Source organism: Protopterus annectens, chromosome 5.part1, assembly GCF_019279795.1.
Source record: "Protopterus annectens isolate FY-2018-M chromosome 5.part1, PAN1.0, whole genome shotgun sequence".
NCBI lineage: Eukaryota > Metazoa > Chordata > Ceratodontiformes > Protopteridae > Protopterus > Protopterus annectens.
This window is the reverse complement of record NC_056736.1, coordinates 574,443,577-574,469,314: the sequence shown is the minus strand read 5'-3', so window position 1 is coordinate 574,469,314 and position 25,738 is coordinate 574,443,577. Positions and strand designations below refer to the sequence as shown.

The 25,738-nt window shown below is 43.2% G+C and overlaps 1 protein-coding gene across 2 annotated transcripts in view; it reads left to right on the top strand.

The window, feature by feature from the left end:
• The window catches only part of ZMYM2 (zinc finger MYM-type containing 2), a 2,217,537-nt gene that overhangs the window by 1,984,114 nt on the left and 207,685 nt on the right, over nucleotides 1-25,738 (top strand). For both annotated transcript variants that reach the window (XM_044073197.1, XM_044073196.1), the window contains exon 19: nucleotides 11,970-12,121. In XM_044073197.1, coding sequence (XP_043929132.1) covers nucleotides 11,970-12,121 — 152 coding nt within the window. The remainder of the gene's footprint in view (nucleotides 1-11,969; nucleotides 12,122-25,738) is intronic.

Below are 25,738 nucleotides of genomic sequence, written 5' to 3'. Positions count from 1 at the left end.
AGAGTCTATTCTATCTGCATCTCCTCCTGAGAATTATTCATTTGGAGAAACCTTGCATACCTTGAGGAAGCATTTTCACTGGGAGAGTCAAGACTTCTCAGAATCAAAAAAGAGGCTCAGGGATTTCCTTCTTCTCCCTCAGCACAAGCCTTTAGCCATTCCCCCTATTTTAGACATTGTGGATGATGTGTTTTCAGAGTCGAGCTTGACCCCTGACTCCTTACCTCTGGCTCCCAGTAAGCCTGACCGATATTACAGGGTCCCTGACTCACATAAATTTTTATTTAGAAACCCTGCTGCTGATCCTGAAACTATTTCACAGGGTCCAAAGGGAGTTAAGGCCTCAACAGCAAAAAAATCCTACACCCTCTGACAGAGATTCAAGGGCACTAAACAGATGGGGAAAAAAAGGTTTATACATCTGCAACCTTGGCAATCAGGGCCTTAAACTGTCAATTGCATATGCTTAAGTACCAACAGCATGTTATGGGATTGCTGAAACAGAAAATGATGTTGATTTCAGAATGTGCAGAAAATAAAGAATTGCAGGAATTATTGCATGCAGCTGAACAAGTTGGAAAGCATACTTTGCAATGTAGTTTTGATTCCTTAGAGGCCTCCTGCAGGGCCGCAGTTACTGGATCTGTGATTAGGAGGCATGCCTGGTTAAAGGAACAAAATTTGCCTGATCATGTTAAATTGCTAGCTGCACCTTTACAGCATGATTCTCTGTTTGGTGTTAAGGCAGAAGAGGTTTTAAAGAAAATGGAAGACAAAGCTAAGTCTATGCAAACTGTTAGACTTCTTACAAGTGCAGCCACCAAGATTCAGTAGACACTGGCCTACAAAAAATTGGTCCTTTCCTGTGTCAGACAGAGCTCAAAGGGGCAAATCTAGACACCCTAAGGGTTCCAGATACCAGGTGCAAGATTCATACAGGTCAAAGCAATGGGGCGCTTCCACCTCCAAATCTGGAGGAGATAAAGTGCAAACCTACAGAAAGCAATCCCAATGACTTCCCTCTGCCTATACCAAGCACTTATCTTTTGGCAGCACCCATAGGGGGAAATTAGCACTTTTCACTCAAAATTGGCAGTTAATAACCAAGGACAAGTGGGTATTAAACATTGTATCACAGGGATACAGATTCCATTTCCACACTCTGCCAATGGCAAATGGTTGACCAGATCTGCCAAAAAATCAATGGGCAGAGGCACAGAAACAGGTTACGTCCCTCATGGATATGGGCGCCATTCAGACAGTACCAGAACAGGAAAAAGGACAAGGTTTTTACTCAAGACTGTTCTTTGTACCCAGAAAGGACAAGGCCTGGTGGCTAATACTGGATATATCGATTTTGAACACATACCTGGACATTCTAAAATTCAAAATGCTGACTTTGCAGCAGCTTCTGCCCATGCTGGGCAAGAGTGCTTGGCCGGTGACTTTAGACCTAAAAGAGGCATACCTGCACACCCCAATAAGACAGTCATGCAGAAGATACCTCAGATTCAAGGCTGGCTTAATGCATTATCAATTCTCTGCACTGCCCTTTGGCTTATCTACTGTGCCCAGGGTCATTACAAAGTGCCTGGCACCAGTAATTGCATTTTAAAGACAAAGAAGTATTCAAATATATCCTTACTTGGACGACTGTCTCATTCAAGCAGAGAACAAGGACACTCTTCTTCGACACCTGGCATTTGTGAAAAGGCTTCTAACATGCCTAGGGTACACAGTAAACCAAAAGAAATCACAACTGGTACCCTCTCAAAAGATAACATTCCTGGGTGCAAGCTTGGATACAACTGCCCAGATGGCTTACCTTACGCCAGACAAGCAAAGGCAACTGACTACTTACTTCAGACTGATAGCAACAAAAACCCAGTCTTCTGCAAGACAAATTCTGCAGGCTCTGGGCTTCATGGCATCCTGCATCCTACTAATTCCATATGCAAGACTGCATATGAGAAAACTTCAATGGTACCTAAAATGTTTATGGAGTCAGCATTCACACAGTCTGGAAACGATGATTCCTCTCATCCCCTGCCTGAAACAGGAGTTTCTATGGTGGGCAAAGGCCTGTCACCAAAACATGGGATGGCCCTTCACTCTACCCCCTGCCAGCCAAACCTTAACAGATGCATCAGATTATGCCTAGGGGGCCCACATGGCAGGAAAATGCATTCAGGGCATATGGACACCAAATCAAATGCATCTGCATATCAACCAGAAAGAGATGCTAGCTGTTCAAAATGCCCTAACAGCCTTCAAGGACTTAGTTCATCCAGGACAACTACTGATAAAGGCAGACAACACCACAGTCATGTGGTATATAAACAAGCAAGGGGGCACACACTCATACCCCCTTTGCAGATTAGCCATGGCACTGTGGGACACAGCTTTGACCTACCAAATACATCTTCAAGCTCAATTCCTGCCAAGAAAACAAAACACTTTGGCAGACAATTTAAGCAGAAACCTTATGGATCCACACAAGTGGAAACTAAATCCACAAGTCTTCAGCATGATAACAGAGAAATGGGGGAGCCCAGACATAGATCTATTTGCTTCTCCTCAAAATTATCAAGTGAAAAGGTTCTGCACAAGGACTTATCACAGACAAGCATGGAAAGTGAACGCCCTATCCTTCAGTTGGAAAAACCCAGTCTGTTTACACCTTTCCTCCTCTGCCTCTTCTACCCAATGTCCTCCTAAAAGTCAGACAAGAGAAGCCAAAGATGATATTAATTGCCCCGGACTGGCCTCGCCAATACTGGTACCCAATCCTAAGGAACTTGTCTCAATACCCAGCTTAGACCTTTCCTCAAAAACCACAACTACGGTCCCAGCAAAACAATCAGATCCTGCACAATCAACTACAGACCCTGAACCTGGCAGCATGGCTAATCATGTAGTCATACAAACAACACCTCTCAGTAAAGCTGTGATGGATGTCATTTTGGAAGCCAGAAGGCCTAGTACTAGAAAATCTTATGCTGACAAATGGAAGAGATTCTGTGCTTGGAATCAAGCACAAGGAACTGATACAGCAGAACCAGATATTCCTCGGATATTACAATACTTAACTGAGATGCTTGACAAAGGCCTATCTATCTCATCAATCAACATCCATGCCTCTGCCATTTTGGCTCATTACAATACAGAGCCACCAATCTTTTCTCATCCTTTACTAAAGCAGCATCTTAGAGGAGCCAAAAATTTAAGGCCTCCTAGAAGATCACCATTACCTGCATGGGACCTCAACTATGTGTTGAAAAAGCTCGCCCTGCCTCCATTTGAACCAGCTGCTACCGCTGATCTAAAGTTCTTATCATGGAAAACAGCTCTGTTACTAGCAATTACTTCAGCAAGAAGAGTTTCAGAGCTACAGGCCCTCATGGCTGTAGAGCCTTTTATCACATTTTACCCAGACAGGGTGTCTCTGAGGACAAATCCTACTTTTATGCCTAAGGTGGTTTCCAGTGTGGCTCTTAACCAAACTAGTCATCTGCCAACTTTCTATCTAAATCCGCAGAACAAGGGGGAGAGAATTCTGCATTCCTTGGACGTACACAGTCAGCTAACATTCTACTCGAGCAGGACTAAAGCTCTAAGAAAAACTGAGCAATTACTAGTGTCATATGCTGCAGGATCAAAAGGAAAGGCATTTTCAAAGCAGACAATTTCAAAGTGGATAAGCCACTGCATCCGTTTCTGCTACTTACACCATGGTAAACCTGTGCCCAAGGGCATTAGGTCTCATTCCACCAGAGCTGCAGCTACTTCAGCAGCCTTTCTCAGAGGGGTACCAACCAAAGACATTCTAGAGGCTGCTACTTGGAGTTCTGTTCACACCTTTACAAAGCATTACCATTTGCCTCTCTACTCTTAAGTCCAGGGCAGGCTTTGCCACTGCAGTGCTGCAGGGCCTTATAGCCGCACTTAATGCTGTTTAGCTCCAGCCTCCCAACCATAGCTTTGGGATTCTACCAAAATGTAATGACTGCAACAGTGAAACATGAAGAACATAGTACACTTGTGTACACTTACCATAAATGTAGATGTTCGAGTGTATTCACTGTTGCAGTCCAGGTTTCCCCCCGCCATCCCCCTGTCATTCTGAAATTTATCTTTCCTTCTCTATCTTCTACAATCTATGTGGTGTATTTGCTTGTAGATGAAGGTAAAGTTTATATTGATGCATGTATACACATATATATATGTATATACATATAATTTTGCTACCTTTTTGGGGGCACCTGACATCGGGGGCAAGAAAAACTAAAGAAAATGGCGTCGGCTGCATGTTTTATACCCCTGACGACCAGACGTCATGGAAGAGAAGACAGCAACCGACGCAGGACCCAAGACTTTGGAATTCAGGCCGACTGAGGACAACCTGCCAGCAGATTACCCAAATGTAATGACTGCAATAGTGAATACACTCGAACATCTACCTTTATGGTAAGTGTACACAACTGTACTTTGTCTGTCCCGATATGTGCATTCAAGTCACCCATTAACAACACCAATTCATGTTGTCCTGCTTTATCTAGTAGATCCTGCAACTGCTGTCTGAATGCACTCTTTTCCTCACTATCACAACCCTGCCATGGGGCATAGGCTGAGATTATGAATGCTGCCCTATCATTGCACAGGAGTCTGATTGCCATGAGTCTGTCATTAATTCTGATGATATCACTCACTGCCTTCTGAAGCCTGCCTCTCACCACAGTTCCTACACCTTTTCTAGCCTGTCCCCCACCTGAGTAGTAGAGTCTGGATCCCAAGCCAAGTGGCTTTGCTGCACTGCCCTTCCATCTCATCTCTTGGATACATAGGATGTCCAGCCTCCTTCGTATCATCATGTCATCCACTAGTGAAGTACATTAAGCTTAACAATTCTCAGTTCATGTTTGGCAGGTTGGTTGGATTTACGTCCAGCTTTCACTCAGCAGAGCTATCCCAGGTAACCCAGGCTTGGCAACTAGACATCGGCCAGCCAGTAGCTTATTGACCCAGGGCTGCTGGGCTTTATGGCAGACACACTGGCTAATAGGGGCACATATACCCTTCCTACCGTTAGCAAGGGTCCCTGGCGCGGGTCAGAGTAGGCTGGGTCTTCAATCCCCTTATCACCGGTAACTACCCATGCCTATTTTTGGCGACATTATTGAGAGGGAGGTTGCAGTCTTAGAAATCAAAAAACTCCTAAGCAAAAGAGTCATCCAAAAGGTCCCCCCAATCAAGTCAGATCAGGTGTTTACTCCAGGTTCTTTTTAGTGCCCAAAAAAACAGGGACCTATGGCTGATTCTGGACAAGTCAGTGAAGCACACGAAGTTCAGGATGGTCATAGTTCAGTCCATCTTACCTCATCCTGAAGATGAATGATTGGATGTGCTCTGTAGACCTGAAGGACGTTTAGTGCCAGATAAAGATGGACAGACGCTCCAGGCAATATCAACGTTTCAGACTGGGAGACAGTCGCTACCAATTCATATCTCTCTCGGTTGGCCTCACGACAGCCCCCCTGGGTGTTTACCAAATGTTTGGCAGTGGTGAGAGCGCACCTCAGGCTGCAAGGTTTCCAGATTTTTCCCTATCTGGATGACTGGCTTCTGACTGCGTCAGCCAAGCATCTACTGATCCAGGCCAGGAATTATCTTTTACATCTGGCCCCTCTCCTAGGAATCACAATCAATATTCAGAAATCTCAGCTGCAACTAATTTGTGTTATAGATGTTATTGGAGCTCTTCTGGACACAGGTATCCCAAGCCTTTCTAACTACAGCGAGGATTACAAATTTAAAACTTCAGGTCAGACAAATTCTGGCCGTCCCAACTCCACTGGCCAGCTTGATTCTCAGAACATTGGCTTCTGTGACGGGCACTATAACTCTCCCACCGACTGCGCCGCCTACACATGCGGATCCTGCAATGGATGTTAGCAGTCCAGGGGTCTCTTCACAGGAATCCCTTGAGTTTCCCCATGTAAAGATTCTCTGCTTTAGTGGCATCACTAGGCAGATGTTTCTAAAGGACGGCCATTTGTCCTTCCTGTCTCAAATGCTGCAGTGACCACAGACACCTCCTAGTTTGGATGATGGAGGACATTGTCTGGGTCAGACAGTTCAAGGCATGTGGATGCACCAGGTGGCCAGCTTGCATATCATTGTATTGGAGATGAGAGCAGTTCTTCTCGCGTTTTAAGATCTTCACAGCTTTTTACCTCCAGGGATGATTGCGAGTCAGACAGACAATATGTCCTGATGTGGTACATCAACAAACGGGGGGGGCAGGTCCCTACCCCCTATGTCAGGAAGCAGTGATTGTGTGGCAGTGATTGGTCTCTACCAACTGGTTTCTGATAGTAATGCACATTCTAGGAGATTCCAACATATTAGCGGACAGGCTTGGCTGAGTGTTACTAATACCTCACGGGGTGGTCTCTATTATCAGTCCCCGGCAAATTTGATGGAAATGGGTCAGTCTTGCGATCCGTTTGTGTCCCCTCTCAGCAAATGCAGCAGGTACTTTGCCTTGATACCTCCTCAGAGACAGTCACCCAGAGATTCTCTAGTCTGTGTTTGGCCTCCCGGCCATCTCTATGCCTTCTCTCCTCTGCTATTAATTCTCAAGTTTTTACAAAAGGCTCTCAGGTTGAAGAGAAAGGTAATCCTCATTGCTCCCTTTTGGCTCCAACAAACCTGGTTCACCTTTCTTTGGTCTCACCTGATATGCCCGCCATTGAGGTTGAAGCCAATTCTGGACCTTCTTTCCCACCCATCAGGGTATCCCCCCCAGACCTTCAGGGTTTGAAGCTAACTGCATGGTTTCACCCATTCCGATCATGGCAAGATGTCCCAGGCTTTCTTCCCCTGTCCAAAGTGTTCTGATCTCATCCCTTAGGTCTTCAACCCACAGGATTTATAAAAGTAAATGGTAAAGGTTCTCCATTTGGGTGCAGCAGAAGCAGGTAGATCCGTTTACAAATTCTGTTATGGTTGTTTTGGACTTTTTGGCATCCTTCTTCCATGATGGTGCTAGCTACTCTGCCATTAAAGTTCAGCTGGCAGCTATTTCCAGTTTTCATGTAGGCCAAGATTCTTCCCCCCGACATCATCAAAACTTTATAAAGCCTTCTGTAGAGACACCTTTTTGCTTTGCCCAGTGATTGAAGACCCTACTCCTCCATGGGACCTAACAGTGGTTTTGCAAACGTTGGTTCATCTTCCCTTTGAGCGAGCGGCTACAGTTGATTTAAAATTTCTGACTTGGAAGACCCTTTTTCTAGTGGCCATCACCTCCGCAAAAAGTGTGTCTGAACTTCAAGCTCTTTCTTCTAAATTCCCGTACTTAATTTTTCACAAAAACGGGTAAATTTACATACAAACCCATCCTTTTTGCCTAAGGTAGCCAAGGAGGGGAACATTAATCAATCCATCGGTCCTCCTGTCTTGTTTCCTAATTGTCAGAATAAAGGAGAGTACACCCTTCATTTGCTTGGACGTACATAGGCAATTGCGTTTCTACTTAGAACCAAATCCTTCAGGAAATCTGAGCAGTTGTTTGTATCCTTCACTGAGAGAAAGAAAAGAAAATCCATTACAAAGGTTACTCTGTCTAGATGGTTGAGACTGTTTCCTTTGTATGTTCAGCCAGAAACATACCCTTGCCAGGCACTATTAAAGCTCATTCTACAAGGTCTATGGCGACTTCTCAAGCCTTTTGGTCCAAGGTTTCGATTGAAGATATTTGTGCTGCAGCTACCTGGTCAAATCCTCATACATTTGTCTTGTATTATAAGTTGGTTATTATATCCAGAAGCAGGAGTGCCTTCAGCTCTGCCGTACTCTGGAATATCCTTCCATGAGAGCCACCTGGGGTTTTTTGGTAGCTGGGGATTCCGTCCCACAGGTTAATGGAAATGAAGATGACAACAGCAGATAAAGCAGTTGTGTCTTAACATAATGTTCTGTCTGTGTTGACCATCTTCATTTTCATTAACCATCCCTCCCCCTACCCCCTTCCAGTCTTTGGGAGACCTGGTGGAACTCTCAGAGGAACCTGTGTTCCTTCGGGTTGAGCTCCTGATTTCTTTGCTCATGGTATTGGATAATTGTCTTTGTCTAGGATAGAAAATGTTGGCCTTTATGCTTTGGGCAAACTCGATCTGATGAAGTGTTGGGGAGTGGGGCACTATGGGTAGAAGGGAGGAGCTCCAGTCTGGAATCTCAAGCTTGGAGAGCGGGCCAGTCCTTTCTGAGAGTCAGAACCGAGACCCATGGGTTAATGAAAATGAAGATGGGCAGCATAGATGGAACATTATGGTAAGACATAGCTTCTTTATAGGTCATTTAAGTCCTGCCTTCTTTTAGACCTCCATTCCTTCCCTGTATGTGTTGTTCCCACAGTTCCCATTTTTTCTTCTGTAGTTTGCTCCTACCTTTTTTAAAGATCTCACTTCCAGTTGTTTTATCTCTGTTATATATTCACTACTTCTTGTATAGCTGGTTTAGATTTTGATTTCCATTTTTAGTAATTGCTTTGGCAGCCATCATAATCAGACACAACAAGGCCTTACCATGCTTCCATGCAAAAATTTTATATTGTCTAGATTTTGTAAAAATCAAAAACTCCAAGCGACCACCACAGCTAAAAGCATATGTAGTTTGTTAAAAATACAACAGAAGAAGCTCTTTCATACAAAGTGCTTCTTCAGATCCATATAACAGACAAACATTGCTTCCAAGTTTAAATGTCTTAGCAATAATAAAACAGCCAGTAAAAGCTAATCAATAAAACAGTTAAGTCACTGATGTGGTCTACATTTCTCAAGAACAGGTTTTAAAGGCATAGTAACATTAATTCCTGATGATTTATCTGCTTGCATTATTGCTGTCCATTGGATTTCAGCTAACTCTACTCTATTGTTAATATCACCCCCCCCCTTATTATCTGATGTCAATTGCAGTACTGTAAATTCAAACGTGTGCCCTTCATTACTGGATATGTGCTTAGCTAAAGCATTAAAGAGATTAATTTTCCTGATATCACCCAGAGTTGCATAATATGTTCTTTAAGCATTCTGGTAGTCTTGCCAGTATAGAAAGGTGCATGATCTTCAGCTAGCTAAATAAACTAAATTCTTAGATCTACAGTCTGCATACAAGTTGAAAGTAAATACCTTTCTTTGAAAAGGCAGCTCTGCTATGTCACTAACAGCAGTACCAGGGTGATTTCTAATAGGTATAGTACTTTTCCATGCAGAAATTGCAGGGCCTGCTCATTTGTTTCAAGGAGAGATACCTTCGTGCATCCCTCTACCAATCGTAAATTTACTTTCAACTTGTAAGCAGACTGTAGATCTAAGAATTTAGATTATTTAGTTAGCTGTAAATCATGCACCTCTTTCTATATTGGCAAAACTACCAGAATGATCTCCATATTTCTCTGCTTTGTACAGACTTTCATAGAATTTCTGAAATATTTCTAATACCTCTACAGGATCTCTTGTTACTTTCCTTGCTATAGGCTCCCTAAGCTTGGCGACAGCCCTTTCAGCTTTCTATTGCCTGAGTCGTTTTGCTAAATGTTTTGTGCTTCTTGGAAGAGAAGTACGAGTCTTTATGCCTTCACTCCACTTCTCCTTCTCAAGGTTTTACTAAAGATTCAGTGCCTAAAGATCCTAATGGTTGACTCCCTTTTGGCCAAGACAGCATTGGGTTCTCCCTTCTCTTCCATTCAGCCAGGGGCCATCACCAGAAATATACCTCCGTAATGGATTCTGATCCCTTTTAGATACTAATTCTCTGAGTACCACATGCAAAAGGTTCTCCAGGAGGCTAGGAAACCTTTCTCTCTTACATAGTTCGAAAATATTTCAATGTGGTGTCCATTTAACAAACAAGGACCCCAGTTTAAGATAATACCCTAGTGGCCCTCTCCTGTCTGCGTAAGCTATTGGAATATGGTCTAACATACTTCTCTATTAAGGCACACATTTCAGCTTGTCTACCTCTAGCTTTCTCTCTTCTGGCTTTGCTAGAGGTTAAACCATTCCTTAAAGGTGTACTCTTATCACTAGCCAAAGAGGAGACTGGAGACCAATTCTGGGACCTCAGTGTACTGGAAAAACTCTACCTCCCATCAAGTTAGCAGTGTCTACCTCTGTCAAGTTCTGTACTTGGAAAACCTTGTAGTCCTCACTTCTGCCGGAACAAACTCAAAGCTGTATGCTCTTATGGCTGTTCCTCTTTCCCTAATTTTTCACAAAGATAGAATGTCATTAATGACCAATCCGTCATTCATGCCTAAAATGGTGAACAAACTGTGTCTTAATCAGGCTGTTAACCTACCTACCTTCTTCCCTAACCCACAGAACAGGAGGGGAAAGAATATTTAATTCCCTCATTATCTGAGGACAGCTCAGATTTTACCTAGCTAAGACAAAAGTTGTTGCAAACCAGAGCAACTGTTTGTCTCTTTTCAGGATTCAAAACAAGGGATCCCAGTTTCTACACAAACTATTGCCAACTGGATCTCCAAATTGAATGCCTTTTGCTGTGCTCAGCATGGCAAACTCCTTACTTGTCCAGCAAAGACAGATTCTACTAGAATCGTAGCCTCATCTGGAGCCTTTTACAAGGGGATTGATTTTAGAACCATTCTTGAAGGTTCTTGGTCTTCTGTATATACCTTTATACCAGTAACAGGTACTCTTATTGAGGATTCTCAAACTCAGCAATATATAGTTGTCAGTTTGTTTACCAGGACACTGGCCAGAATGATTTTTTGAGCAGTAATATAGAAATGAAAGGATGATTATAACTCTCAAATGGGACTGTAATCCAAGACGTAAGAATACCGTGCTAATGTTCATGCCCCCTAACTAGCAAAAGTCTCTGGACAGATAGCTATTGAGTTTTCCCTTAAGAATCTTTATCCTTTCAGCTAGGAATTCCAAAGCAACGTGAATAAAGTTAACTTGCGCTCACTCACACGCACACACACACACCTCTGCATAAGCACTTTTAGATTCATCCAAGTGAAAGGAAAGAGTATTCACTGTAATTTCTGCAAGCATTATATGCTGGACTATTCTTGTAGGACTACAGCAAGTTTTGCTACTACTGACATGTAGGGCATGCTAGCTTCATCACCATAGACCTGTGAGTAGGGTATCTGTTGCTTTTGTACTTTTCCCATCTGTGATTGATTATATTACAGCAAGTGATCTGTTGTAATACAGGGTTCCACTTACCAGCCCTGCTTGGAGTTACTATTCCTTTTTTTTTTAATCGAACACTAATTGGGGCATCACGATTGCTAAATAGTGGGCCCACAGTAACAGTCGTACTATCTGGGGAGATGCTTTCTCTTTTCAGATAAATGAGAATTGAAAATGTCATGATATGCTTTCCCATTTGGTCCCGATATCTGTGGCATGTGGAAGAAGTCAGCCTACCCTCAGGATGCCCTAATCTGTAGAAGTTGGGCTGCATCGCAGATGCCTGCTTGTGGCTGAATCCCATCTATGATGAATCTACAACAATGATCCCTATATCTGTACATGTAATGATGTGATGAGTGTATCTTGCAGCTGTACTCAGTAAACAGTGTGAAAGAATAAAAAACATACCTTACGGTTTCTAAGTAATGTGCATAATTTTGTAGTATTGATTTTACAAGGTGTGCTGCTGTCATGCCATGTCTTCAACATCAGCAGCACTGATGCAAGTTTGTAAATTGAGATTTTAAGGGAAATGTATTACTGAATATTAACTTCTGCACAGGAATTGCACAGAAATGTTATAGTATATTTGGTTAATGTGTGTTTTTATTACATGACCAAAATTTCCTGAAGAAGGAATTTGCTGGTGCTTGTTTGCAGCTATTAATTATCAGCTTAATTTTTTTTTAATTTGTTTTTTTTTTGTTTGTTTTTTGTTTTGTTTTTTTTTAGCAAAGCCAGTACGATTAAAAGAAGATATTCTGTCACACACAGTTGATGAGTTAAATCTTGGTTTGGCTCAGTTTATAAAGGAAGTCAGAAGACCAAATGGAGAGACCTATGCACCTGACAGCATTTATTATCTCTGTCTTGGAATTCAGGAAGTAAGTTTATATTGCTTCCATGCTTGGAAATAAATTTGTTTGCTCTATAGTGTTAATACCAATTGTTTGTAGTATTAATTGAAAAGTTTCCAGACTTGTACTTGTTTCTGACATTCTCTGAACAACTTCTCGCTTTGTGAGAAGGGAATCTTCATTCTTCATTTTAAGAAGCGAGGCTCCCAAGCCAATAAATAGTATAAGCAGAATCAAATGACTTTTAACTCATTAGGGTGGTGTGATACCTCTGCCAAGAGTTTCTTTGAATTGCACAGTAAAAGGTCTGGACTGTAGCTGTTGATTTATAATACATACCGTGGTGGTGCTGCGGTAGCATTGTCGCCTCACAGTAAGACGTTGTCCTGTTCGATTGTCAGCTAGAGTGTCTTCTGTGTGGAGACATGCGTGAATGGGCATACCTTCGTTGAAGGTTGTGTGTCAGGGCTGGCAACTCGGCACGTAAAAATCTACTGCCAATCATTAGCGGACTGGAGTTCCGCTGTGGCAACCCCTAACCGGGAAAAGCCGAAAGACACAACAACCGTTGGAGTACTTAATTCAATTGACTGTTTTTCCACACTGATAATCCCGTAACAGCTTTTTCACTTTTGCGTTGACCAGTGTTTAGGTTCAGTGGTACAGCAGTGGAATTTATTTCTAAAAGAATTGTTTTAAAAATGGTTGCACCTAAATGCCTTCCTCTCTCTTTGCTGTATGTTTTTTGAGTGCTGTAATTGTGTGCTGCTGCCTATTGCATGTGTTGTAATGAAGTAAATCTGTGGAGCTTGTCTCTGCAGACATCCACTAATAATGGGCTTCATCCCGGTTGGATGGAACCCAGACAATAAAACATTAGTAAATATTTGCAGCTTTGGATGAGTTTGTAGCAATGTCCTCTACAAGTACAATAGACAGTGATCCAAGCCCAAATGAACTCCGCACGTAAGGCAGGTGCAAACGGCTAAAAAGCAAAGTCCAAATCCAAAAAAGGAGGCCAGCACCGAGTGATACCTAAGTTTATTGCAGAATAGGTGTAAAATCAAAACGGTTTCAGCAGTTTTGCCTTCATCAGTGATGATAGACACTAGCATGACACCAGTCCAAGTAAGCGTCATCCTCCTGATTAAAAATAAGTAAGTAAAAGGCTTTCCATTGGCAATCCCCAGCCATAGTGATGACCCCTTACCCAGACCCTTTTCTTGGCCTGGGAGTAGTTGGCAATTTTAAAGTCTTTACAAGGAAACTTGAACTGGTCCATTGTCACTTCAGACAAGCGAGTCCCTGAGCTGGTAATGTAAAAGACATTCTTTGGAGGTTATTCAGAACCCCCATTGCAGCACACAGCATACCAGTCAACTTACCAAGTCAGAAGGGCAGCCCTTTGAGAGATGTCCATCTTGCTGTCCAAATGAGACACTCATTAGGCTGACAGAGAAGTCTAGAAGCGAGTTATATATATATATATATATATATATATATATATATATACACATATATACACACATATGCGCACACACACACACACACACATATATATATATATATATATATATATATATATATATACACACACACACATATATATATCTTTATATATATCTATATATATAGATATATATATATAGTCTACATCTATCAGTCTCTCTATGATATGATATCTATATATATATATATATATATATATATATATATATATATATATGTATATAGTCCTACATCTGTCAATCTCTCTTTCTATGATATATATATATATATATATTTTTTTTTTTTTTTTTTTTTTTTAGTTTCCAAAAAAGATGACAAATCTTGTACAGGTACCTGACACAATAGTGATTCCATTTTGCCTCCCTTCAGCCCACATATTTGCTGTGGACTTTTAACTCCTTGATGTCACTTTCTAGGTCTCTGTCACCTGACATTTAGCATGCATTAGTTACACACTTGCTCATGAGCATGACTGTGTGAACTGTCATTTTGATCTGCTTCGGTGAGTAGGGTATTGGAAGACCACCTCAGATTCCTTTGAGGAGCTTAGAGTCGGAAACTCTTTTGTTGAGAATTCTTCCTTCTGTCATTGGCATCTGACCCCCTCAAGGATAATCAGAGATGCTGTTTTGGAAGCACCCTTTTGTCATTCCAGTACCCTCGCCCCCGAATAGTGTATCATTTTACAAGGCCCTGGCTGAACAGAGGCTGTCCTTCATTAAGCAACTTCAAGTTGAGAATTGTATCATTCCTTCAGTTCAACACTGACCCTACTGTTTTCTCTGTGTGCTAGCAGATAAAGAATCAGAAGTGTTGGAAAGGTGTGGTAAGAGATTGTAACCCTTTGCTACACTGAGTGCTTAGTGTCATTATCTCTTCATTTTATATATCCAGTTTGCAGTCTTCTACTGTGGAATAGGTCTGAGAAATCTTGGAGACTTCCCCTGAGTTGGGGCTCAGTGGGATTTTAATACAGACTCTGTGCTGTGCCTTTTAAGGTGGGCTTCTGCATTGTTTGTTGTAATGGTTGACTGTAAAGATGATGTACACAAGGCATACCTCTCAGCTGTCCAGATTTTCACAGAATGTTCAGGTTTTTTTCTTATTTTAGGACTGAACTCCTAAAATTTGTGTTTTTGGCAAATCACCGAGGATTTATGTCACTAAATGACAGACACATGAGTTTCAGACTTAATATCCTTCAGAAAATGCATGCTAAAGCAAAACCTGTTATTCCAACAACTCTCTAAGTTTATAAGAGCAATACTCAAGATCTGTCCGTACTTAGGCCTTTGTTCTCCCATTAGTTTTGGCTTTGTCTCACTTTCTTGCACTAAGAGGCATGACTCAAGGCCATGATATAAGTATGTTCTTACTTAGGATAATGTGGCAGAAGTTATCCTTTATCAAGGAGGAAATTGAGAACAGTATCCTGGAGAACCAGTTTAAATAGGTAATTTTATTCACTTAGACTTCCCTGAAGCTTCATAATTACCTTTTTAAGAAGGAAGCAAGTCGTGACTGTTATGGAAGAACTCTGATCCCGGTTTGCCCTTCATTTAGTGATGTAGCCACTCCTAAAAGAGAGAAAAACCTCTTTTACTACCCTAGGAAGTCTGTTAAATACTATGTGGTCCTGCTGCTTCCAGTGCTGTCCATATCTTCTAAGAAGAAACCACAAGCCCTGCTTGCAGCAGTCTTTAATAGTCTGAGGCTGCACATCTAGAGGTGGATGTTGATCGTGTTTCACTGTTGCAGTCATTACTCTTGGGTTATCCTGCTGGCAGGCTACCCGCAGTCGGCCTGAATTCCAAAGTCTTGGTCCGGCGTCGGTTGCTGTCGTCTCTTCCCTGACGTCAGTGCGCCAGGGGTATAAAAGATGTACCTGACACCATTTTCTTCAGTCTTTCTTGCCGCACGGTGCCCAAAGCAAAAGCAGTTCACAAGTGCCGGTCGGCCGACTCCTGAGATTTTCAAAATCGAATTTCAGATCCGAAGTCTTCATTAAAGCTAAGTACCCCGTTGGGGAAACTTTTTTTCTTGCTCCAGACCGATGTCAGAAAAAGTTAACAGTTGTATTTCTTGTGGGAAGCAAATACCTCATAAGGATTTTCATTCATACAGTATTCCTTGCCTAGGCTCTGATCACGACATTGCTAGCTATCGGTTTTGTGCTAGAGTTAACCAACACACTATTAAGTATCAGTACTATTTTGCCTTTCATTATTTTGGCCAAAGGTTTAATTATATAATGCCGTCGGAACAGCCGACGACCGGAGTTTATAAAAAGCGAAAGGAAAAGGACAGGCATCCGAGGTCCAAAACCGACGACGAGGCCCCCGCTTGACCAGTCGCCGGTTTTCAGTGAGGCGCTTTCGCAGCCCCTGACGCCCGCTACCTCAGAGCCACAGGCCGCTTCCACTTCCCACGTGGAGCCGACTAGGCCTCTGGATACTCAAGATATTGGACTCTCGGAAACTATTCCCTCAGATGTGTCCGGACCCGCTGAGCAGGCATCGGCTTCTGAGGGTGTTTTCAGTCCTACACAATTATATGTCAAGCCAACCTCAGCCTCAAAGACAAAGACTAAAACAGCTCTAAAGACAAAGAAACAAGTACAGCATTCTCCTGGACAGACTTCCATGCCTAAGAAACAGATGCTTAAAATAGCTGAAGACCTAATTACTTTGATCGGGTTCTCATCCCCTTCCTGATAAGAGGCCTAGGCAAGAGACAGAATATGACTCTTTTGATCAGGTTTTAATTTCCTCTGATTCCTCTTCTGAACAGGGATACTCTTTTCCTCCATAAGAGGATTCTGATGCTGAAGAATCTATTCCTTCAGCCTCTCCTCCTGAGAATTATTCTTTTGGGGAAATCCTGCATACCATGAGTGGGCATTTTCACTGGGAGAGCCAAGATTACTCAGAATCTAAGAAAAGGCTCAGAAACTTTCTTTTACTACCTCAACACAGACCTCTTGCTATTCCACCTGTTCTAGACATTGTAGATGATGCATTTTCAGAGTCCGGCCTGTCTCCTGACTCTTTACCCCCTGCTCCTGCTAAGCCAGACGGATACTACAGGGTTCCAGACTCTCATAAATTTCTATATAAAAATCCTGCTGCTGACCCAGAAACTATATCTCAGGGTCCCAAAGGGGTCAAGGCTTCCACTGCAAAAAAAACTGTCCCCTCTGATAGGGATTCTAGGGCACTGGACAGATGGGGGGAAAAAGTTTACACTTCTGCTACCTTGGCTGACCGCTTCTGTAGAACCACAGGCCGCCTCTGACTCCCACGTGGAGATGGCTGGGCCTTCAGACGCACAAGTTTTTTAGCCTACCGAAACTACCCCTTCAGAGGGATCCGGAGTAGCTGAACAACTCGCAGCTTCAGAGAGTGTTTTCAGACCTACTCAGTTAAGCATTAAATCTTCTGCCAAGTCTAAACCTCCTTTAAAAACAAAGAAACAAATGCTCAAAATGGCCGAAGACCTAATCTCTCTGATCAGGGGTTCCCATCCCCCTCCTGATAAAAGGTCTAGACAGGGTGCAGACTATGACTCATGCGACCAGGTATCCATCTCTTCAGATACATCCTCAGACCTAGGATACTCCTTACCCCCTTATGAGGATCCTGATGCTGAGGAATCAGTTCCATCAGCCTCTCCGCCTGAGGACTACTCCTTTGGGGAAACCTTACATACCATGAGGGAGCATTTCCATTGGGAAGGCCAGGATTACTCGGAATCCAAGAAAAGGCTCAGAGACTTCCTTTTATTACCCCAACACAGACCCCTTGCTATTCCGCCAGTGTTAGTTATTGTGGATGATGTGTATACTGAATCCAGCTTAAATCCTGATTCTTTACCTCCAGCCCCAGTTAAGCCTGACAGATACTACAGAGTCCCTGACTCGCATCAAATTTCTTTATAAAAGCCCTGTTGCTGACCCTGAAACTATTTCTCGGGGACCCATAGGGGTTAAGGCCTCATCAACAAAGAATCCAGTCCCCTCTGACAGAGATTCCAGAGCACTAGACAGATGGGGGAAGAAAGTATATACATCTGCAACTTTAGCAATGAGGGCCTTAAATTGCCAGTTTCACATGTTAAAATATCAGCAGTTTTTGATGTCTCAGTTGAAACAAAAAATGCTTCCAGATTCAGATCCTCCTAATTTAAAGGAAATGCAGGATTTATTGTATGCAGCTGAACAAGTGGGAAAACACACTTTGCAATGTGGTTTTGATTCTTTAGAGGCCTCCTGTAGAGCAGCAGTTACAGGTTCTGTCATTAGAAGACATGCTTGGTTAAAAGAACATATGTTACCAAATCATGTTAAAACAAAACTATTGGATGCACCTTTGCAGCAGGATGTGTTATTTGGAGTTAAGGCAGAAGAGGTATTAAAGAAAATGGAGGATAAGGCAAAATCTATGCAAACGGTGAAGGATTTCTTACAGGTTCAGCCTCCTCGATTTAGCAGAAATTACCCAACAAAGAATTGGTCCTTTCCAGTTTCAGACAGACCTCAAAGGGGCAGATACAGACGTCCAAGAGTTAGAGGTCAACCACAAGGTTCTTACAGGTCTCGACAGTGGGGTGCATCAGGCCAGAAAGAAGGGGAAGACAGGCCCCAACCTTCTAAAAAACAGCTCCAATGACTTCCTGCTACAGCTGCCAAACAGCTCTCTCTTGGCAGCCCCCTTGAGAGGAAAACTGGCACTTTTCTATCACAATTGGCTTATGATCACCAAAGACAAATGGGTACTCAACATTGTATCTCAAGGTTACAGGTTCCACTTCCACACTCTGCCAAGGTTAAAAGGAATGCCAAATAACCAACAACCACAAATTCCACCGAACCATTTATTAAAACTAGGATAGCTTCTCTCTCTGACGTCTCGGCCAAAAGCCTTCAAGGAGTATCAAAAGGAATGCCAAACCTGCCACCAAATCAATGGGCAGAGGCTGAAAAACAAATTACAGCACTCATGGACATGAGAGCCATTCAAAAGGTACCACCACAGGAGCAAGGACAAGGATTTTACTCAAGACTCTTTCTGGTTCCCAGAAAGGACAAAGCCTGGAGGCCCATTCTGGATCTTTCTTTCCTGAACACTTACCTGGATGTTCCGAAAGTCAAAATGTTGACACTACAGCAGCTTCTTCCCATGCTGGGCAAGAAAGCTTGGCTCGTAACCTTGGACCTCAAGGAGGCATACCTGCATGTCCCTATCAGACAAAACTGCAGAAGATACCTCAGATTCATAGCTGGTTCAATGCACTATCAATTCTCTGCACTGCCCTTTGACTTATCTACTGCGCCCAGGCTCTTCACAAAGTGCCTGGCACCAGTAATTGCATTTTGCAGACAGAAAGGAATTCAAATTTATCTGTACCTGGACGACTGCCTGATTCTAGCAGAGAGCAAGGACATTCTTCTACAGCATCTGGCGTTTGTAAAACAGTTAAGTTGCCTAGGGTACACGGTAAACGAAAAGAAATCAAAACTAGTGCCCTCACTAAAGATAATATTCCTGGGTGCCAGCTTGAATACAACGGCCCAGATGGCTTATCTCACGCCAGACAAGCAAGGACATCTGACTCAATATTTTCAATTGATGGCAACAAGAACCCAACTCCCTGCAATAAAAGTTCTGCAGGCCTTGGGTACATGGCATCTTGCATACTACTAATTCCATATGCCAGGCTGCATATGAGGAAACTACAATGGTACCTAAAGAGTGTCTGGTCTCGACACTGTCAAAGTTTGGAAACAGTTATACCACTAATTCCTTGCCTTCAACAGGAGTTTCGATGGTGGGCTCAAGCTTGTCACCAAGGGACAGCCTTTTTCCTCAACCCACAGCCAGGCAAACACTGACAGCAGATGCATCGGATTACGCCTGGGGAGCACACATGGTAGGAAAATGTATTCAGGGCAAGTGGCCCGCAGAACAAAGGCATCTTCACATCAATCAAAAAGAGATGCTAGCTGTACAAAATGCCCTTATAGCCTTCAAGGACCTGCTACATCCAGGACAGCTACTACTAAAGACAGACAACACCACAGTTATGTGGTACATAAACAAGCAAGGGGGCACTCACTCTTATCCCCTCTTCAGACAAGCCATGACCTTGTGGAACGCAGCTCTAAACTATCAAGTTCATCTGCAAGCACAATTCCTGCCAGGAGGGAAAAACACACTGGCAGATGACTTAAGCAGAAACATCATGGATCCCCACGAATGGGAATTGAATCCACAAATATTCAGAATGATAACACAGAAATGGTGGAGCCTGGACATAGATCTGTTTGCATCCCCAATGAACTGCCAGCTACAGAAATTCTGCACAAGGACTTACCATCCACAAGCATGGAAAGTGGATGCCCTCTCATTCAGCTGGAAAAACCTACAAGTATATGCTTTCCCACCACTGCCTCTCCTTCCAAAGGTACTCATAAAAGCCAGGCAGGAAGAGCCAAAGATGATCCTGATTGTACCAGACTGGCCACGCCAGCACTGGTACCCAATCTTGAAGAACTTAGCACAAGAACCACCCTGGATTTTGCCTCAAATCCCACATCTGCTGACTCAACACAACAATCATATACTTCACAGCCAGCTAAAGACTTTAAACCTGGCTGCATGGGAGATTCCTTAGTCAAGCAAGCAATGCCTCTCTCCAAAGCTGTTATGGATGTCATTCTGGAGGCCAGAAGGCCTAGTACCAGGAAAGCCTATTCGGATAAATGGAAGAGATTCTGTGCCTGGAACCAGGCTCACAGCCTTGACCCTCTTGTCCCAAATATTCCTCGGATACTAAAATATTTAACTTAAATGCTGGACAAAGGCCTCTCCTTTTCATCCATAAAGATCCACGCCTCTGCCATCTCTGCTCATTACAACACGGATCCACCAATTTTCTCTAATCCTTTGCTAAAACAGTACCTCAGAGGGGCAAAAAACATAAGACCGCCCAGTAGAGCACCTACTCCATCTTGGGACCTCAACTTTGTGTTGGAAAAATTAACTTTACCTCCTTTTGAGCCAGCTAACACAGCAGATTTAAAATATATCTCTTGGAAAACTGCTCTACTCCTGGCAGTAACATCAGCACGAAGAGTTTCAGAATTACAGGCACTAATGGCAGTGGAACCTTTCATCATTTTCCACCAAGACAAGGGTGTCTTTAAGAACTAACCCTACGTTTATGCCAAAGGTGGTATCAAGTGTGGCTCTAAACCAAACTATTCACTTGCCAACTTTTTTATCCAAATCCACAGAGTAAAGGGGAGAGACTACTGCATTCTTTGGACATTCACAGGCAGTTACGCTTCTACTTGGACAAAACCAAAGCTTTCAGAAAATCTGAGCAATTATTGGTAGCATATGCTGCAAGAGTACAGGGAAAAGCCATTTCAAAACAGACTATTTCAAAATGGATAGGACACTGTATACGTTTCTGCTATACACACCATGGGAAACCTGTACCTAACAGCATTAGATCTCACTCCACCAGGGCAACAGCCACTTCAACTGCCTACTTCAGAGGAGTACCTACCAAGGACATCTTGGAAGCAAAAACTTGGAGTTCTGTACATACCTTCACCAAGCACTACCATCTGCCTCTATACTCTAAATCCAGAGCTGGCTTCGCCACTGCATTTCTGCAGGGCCTTATAGCCACCCCTAATGCCTTATAGTACCAGCCACCCTACTTCAGCTTTGGGATTCTACCCAAGTGTAATGACTGCAGCAGTGTAACACGATGAACATAGTACAGTTTTGTACCTACCATAAATGTAGATGTTCGAATGTATACACTGCTGCATTCCAGGTTACCCTCCCTCCTTCCCCTCTTACTTGCTGGTACGTACCTATGTCTTCTACCCTTTACTACCTATGGGGAGTATTTGCTGGTATCTGAAAGTTGTTGTTTGCTTTTCTTATGTATGTTTTATTAGCAATTTGAATTGCCTACCTTTTTGGGGGCACCTGACATCTGGGGCAAGAAAAACTGAAGAAAATGGCGTTGGCTGCATCTTATATACCGCTGTCGCACTGACGTCAGGGAGGAGGTGACAGCAACTGATGCCGGACCAAGACTTTGGAACTCAGGCCGACTGGGGAACCGCCTGACGGCAGGATAACCCAAGTGTAATGACTTCAGCAGTGTATACACTCGAACATCTACATTTATGGTAGGTACAAAACTGTACTTTCTTTGCACTGCCCTTTGGCTTATCTACTGCGCCCAGGGTATTCACAAAGTGCCTAGCTCCAGTCATTGCATTCTGCAGGCAAAGAAATATTCAAGTATACACATACCTGGATGATTGTATAATTCAGTCAGAAAGCCAGGACATACTATTAAATTATCTGGCATTTGTAAAGAAACTGCTAACCTCACTGGGGTACACCATAAACAAAAAGAAATCCCACCTAGTACCCTGCTAACAAATTGTATTCCTGGGAGCAAGCTTGAACACATCTTCCCAAATGGCCTACCTCACGCTAGAGAAACAAGTTTGTTTGACAGCCTACTTCAAACTACTGGCCACAAAGACCCAGCTATCTGCAAGGAAAATACTGCAAGCCTTGGGGTTCATGGCCTCTTGCATCTTACAAATTCCATATGCAAGACTGCATATGAGGAAACTACAATGGTATCTAAAAAGCCAATGGTGTCAACATTCTCAGGACCTGGAATCAGTGATTCCTATCATTCCTTTGGTGGGCAGAGGCCTGCTACCACAACAAGGGACTGCCATTCACTCCATCCCCTGCCACCAAAACCCTAACAACAGATGCATCAGACTATGCATGGGGGGGTGGGCTCACTTGGCAGGGCAATGCATTCAGGGCAAATGGAACCAGAGTCAAATGCACCCGCATATCAGTCAAAAAGAAATGTTAGCTGTACAGAATTCTCTGACAGCCTTCAAGGACCGCATTCTTCCAGGACAATTATTGGTAAAGACAGACAACACCACTGTTATGTGGTACATAAACAAGCAGGGGTTAACCCACTCATACCCTCTCTGCAGACTAGCCATGGCTGTGTGGAACACAGCCTTGAACTACCAAGTGCACCTATAAGCTCAATTCCTGCTAGGCAAGCTAAATTCAATGGCAAACGACCTAAGCAGAAATCTCATGGACCCACACGAGTGAAAACTGGAACCAAAGATATTCAACAAGTTGAGAAACAAATGGGGGAGACCAGAGATAGACCTGTTTTCCTCCCCTCAGATCTACCAATTGGACAAATTCTGCACAAGGACTCCCCACAGACAAGCTTGGAAAGTGGATGCCCTGTCCTTCACCTGGGAAAGCCTCTCAGTTTATGCCATTCCCCCTCTGCCTCTCCTCTCGAAAGTTCTACTAAAGATCAAACAGGACAAGCCAAGGGCAGTACTCATTGCACCAGACTGGCCATGTCAACACTGGTGTACCCCCTCTTGCACAGTATGTCACTGCTGGAACCATGGCACCTGCCTCAGACCCCTTCCCTGCTGTCCCAGCAGGAGGGCCAGATTCAAACCCTGAACCTTGCAGCCTGGCTAATTACCTGAGCTCTCCAATACCATCCCTCAGTAAGCAAGTGCTGGATGTCATTCTGGAGGCAAGGAGGCCTAGTACTAGAAAATCCTATGCTGAAAAGTGGAAAAGATACTGTTCCTGGAGCCAAACTCAGGGGATGGGCAAATCAGTGCCCAGCTTACCACATATTCTTTAATACTTAGCAGAGCTGCTTCACAAGGGCCTTTCCTTCTCTTCTATTAAAATTCATGCCTCAGACATTTCAGCACGTTATGATACTCAGCCTCCCCTCTTTTCTCTCCCCCTGCTGAAACAATTCTTCAGAGGGGCCAAAAATTTAAGACCACCCAGGAGACCCCTTACTCCAGCCCGGGACCTTAACTTTGTATTGGAAAAGCTCACTTTACCTCCTTTTGAGCTAGCTGCAACTGCAGAGTTGAAATTCCTTTCTTGGAAAAACAGCCTTCCTTCTCGCCATCACTTCAGCAAGAAGTGTGTCTGAATTACAGGCCCTCATGCCAGTGGAGCCTTTCGTCATCTTCCATGCGGACAGGGTGTCCCTCAGAACCAATCCTTCCTTTATGCCCAAGGTGGTATCCAGTGTGGCCCTCAATCAGTCCATTCATTTGCCAACCTTCTTTTCTAATCCAGAGAACAAAGGAGAACGAATACTGCACTCTTTAGACATGCACATGCAACTTAGATTTTATTTCGACAGGACTAAGCCTCTCAGGAAAACTGAAAAGCTGTTTAGTTGCCTTTGCTGCAGGGGCAGAGTGGAAGGCCATTTCAAAGCAGACCATTTCTAAGTGTATAGGCCATTGCATTCATTTCTGCTATAAGCACCATGGAAAACCTACCCCACAGGGGATAAGATCACATTCCACCAGAGCTGCATCTACTTCAGCAGCCTTTCTCAGAGGTGTTCTTACCAGGGACATCCTAGAAGCTGCTACCTGGAGTTCTGTTCATACCTTCACCAAGCATTACCACTTGCCATTTTTTTCTTAATCCAGAGCTAGTTTTGCCACTGCAGTCTTGCAGGGCCTAATAGCTGCTCCTAATGCTCTCTAATTGCCTCCTCCTTTCCTTAGCTTTGGGAATCTACCCAAATGTAATGACTGCAACAGTGAAACACCAAGAACATAGTACAGTTGTGTACACTTACCATAAATGTAGATGTTCGAGTGTATTCACTGTCGCAGTCCTGGTTACCCTCCCTCCAGCCCCCCTGACTTCTATTGGCTAGTCTGCAATCTGGCTTGTATAATGTTTTAGTACTTAACATAGCTAAGGGTTCAGTATTTTTTTAATCAGCTAGGTTTGTTTAGCTATACAGTGGATGTAAAAAGTGTACACACCTGTTAAAATGCCAGGTTTTTGTGATATAAAAAAAAGACCACAATAAATAATTTCAAAACTTTTCCCTCCTTTAATTTGACCTATAATCTGTACAGTTCATTTGAAAAACAAACAAATCTGTTAAGGGAAAAAATATAAAAAGTAAAAGTGCAATAAAGCTGGTTGCATAAGTGTGCACACCCTTTAACTAATACTTTGTTGAAGCACCTTTTGATTTAATTACAGCATTCAGTCTTTTTGGGTACCCACTTGCTATCATTTAGAGAGATTCTGATTAACCCTAAATAAAGTTTGGCTGTCCTAGTAGGATTTTCCTGATGTTTACTCAGTTGCCTGCTACAACAAAAGCTATGGTTCACAGAGAGCTTATAAAGCATCAAAGGGATCTCATTGTTTGAAAGGGTCAGGAGAAGGGTACAAAAACATTTCCACAGCATTGGATATACCATGGAACACAGTGAAGACAGTAATCAAAAAGTGGAGAAAATATTGGGACAACAGTGACGTTGCAGATAACTGGACGTCCCTCCAAAATTGATGAAAAGACAAGAAAAAAACTTGTTAGGGAGGCTGCCAAGAGACCTACAGCAGCACTGAAGGAGCTGCAGGAATTTCTGGCGAGTACTGGTTGTGTACTACATGTGATAATAATCTCCCGTATTCTCCATATGTCTGGACTAGGGGTAGGGGAGTATGGCAATGGGCAGTCTCCTCCAACCACTTTCTAGTTGTAACACACATCCTGGGGAATTCCAGCATACTAGTGGACAAACTCAGCAGGTCCATTTTGATACCTCGCGAGTGATCTCTTAACCAGTCAGTGGCAGAGGAAATTGTTCTGTCATTTGAGCCAACCTTGCCGAGCCCTCTTTGCTTATCCGAACAGCGAATGCAGCAAGTACTTTATCCTGCTCTCCTTCAGGGGGAGTCACCGAGAGATGTTTAAGTCCATGTTTGGCCCTCTGGTCTCCTTTACACTTATCTCCCAGTACCCCTAATTCCAAAATTTTTACAGAAAGCCAGCTGGTTGAAGAGCTCAGCTGTCCTCATTGCCCCCTTCTGACCTTGCCAAGTGTGGATCGTTATCCTTCTTTGATACTGGACCCCAGTCCTGTCACATCCCTCTGGGATAAATACATCCCACTATTCCAGCCCTCAAGTTAACCACATGGTTTCTCCAATTCACTTGATAGCTAGACAGCCCAGGCTCTTTTCCCTG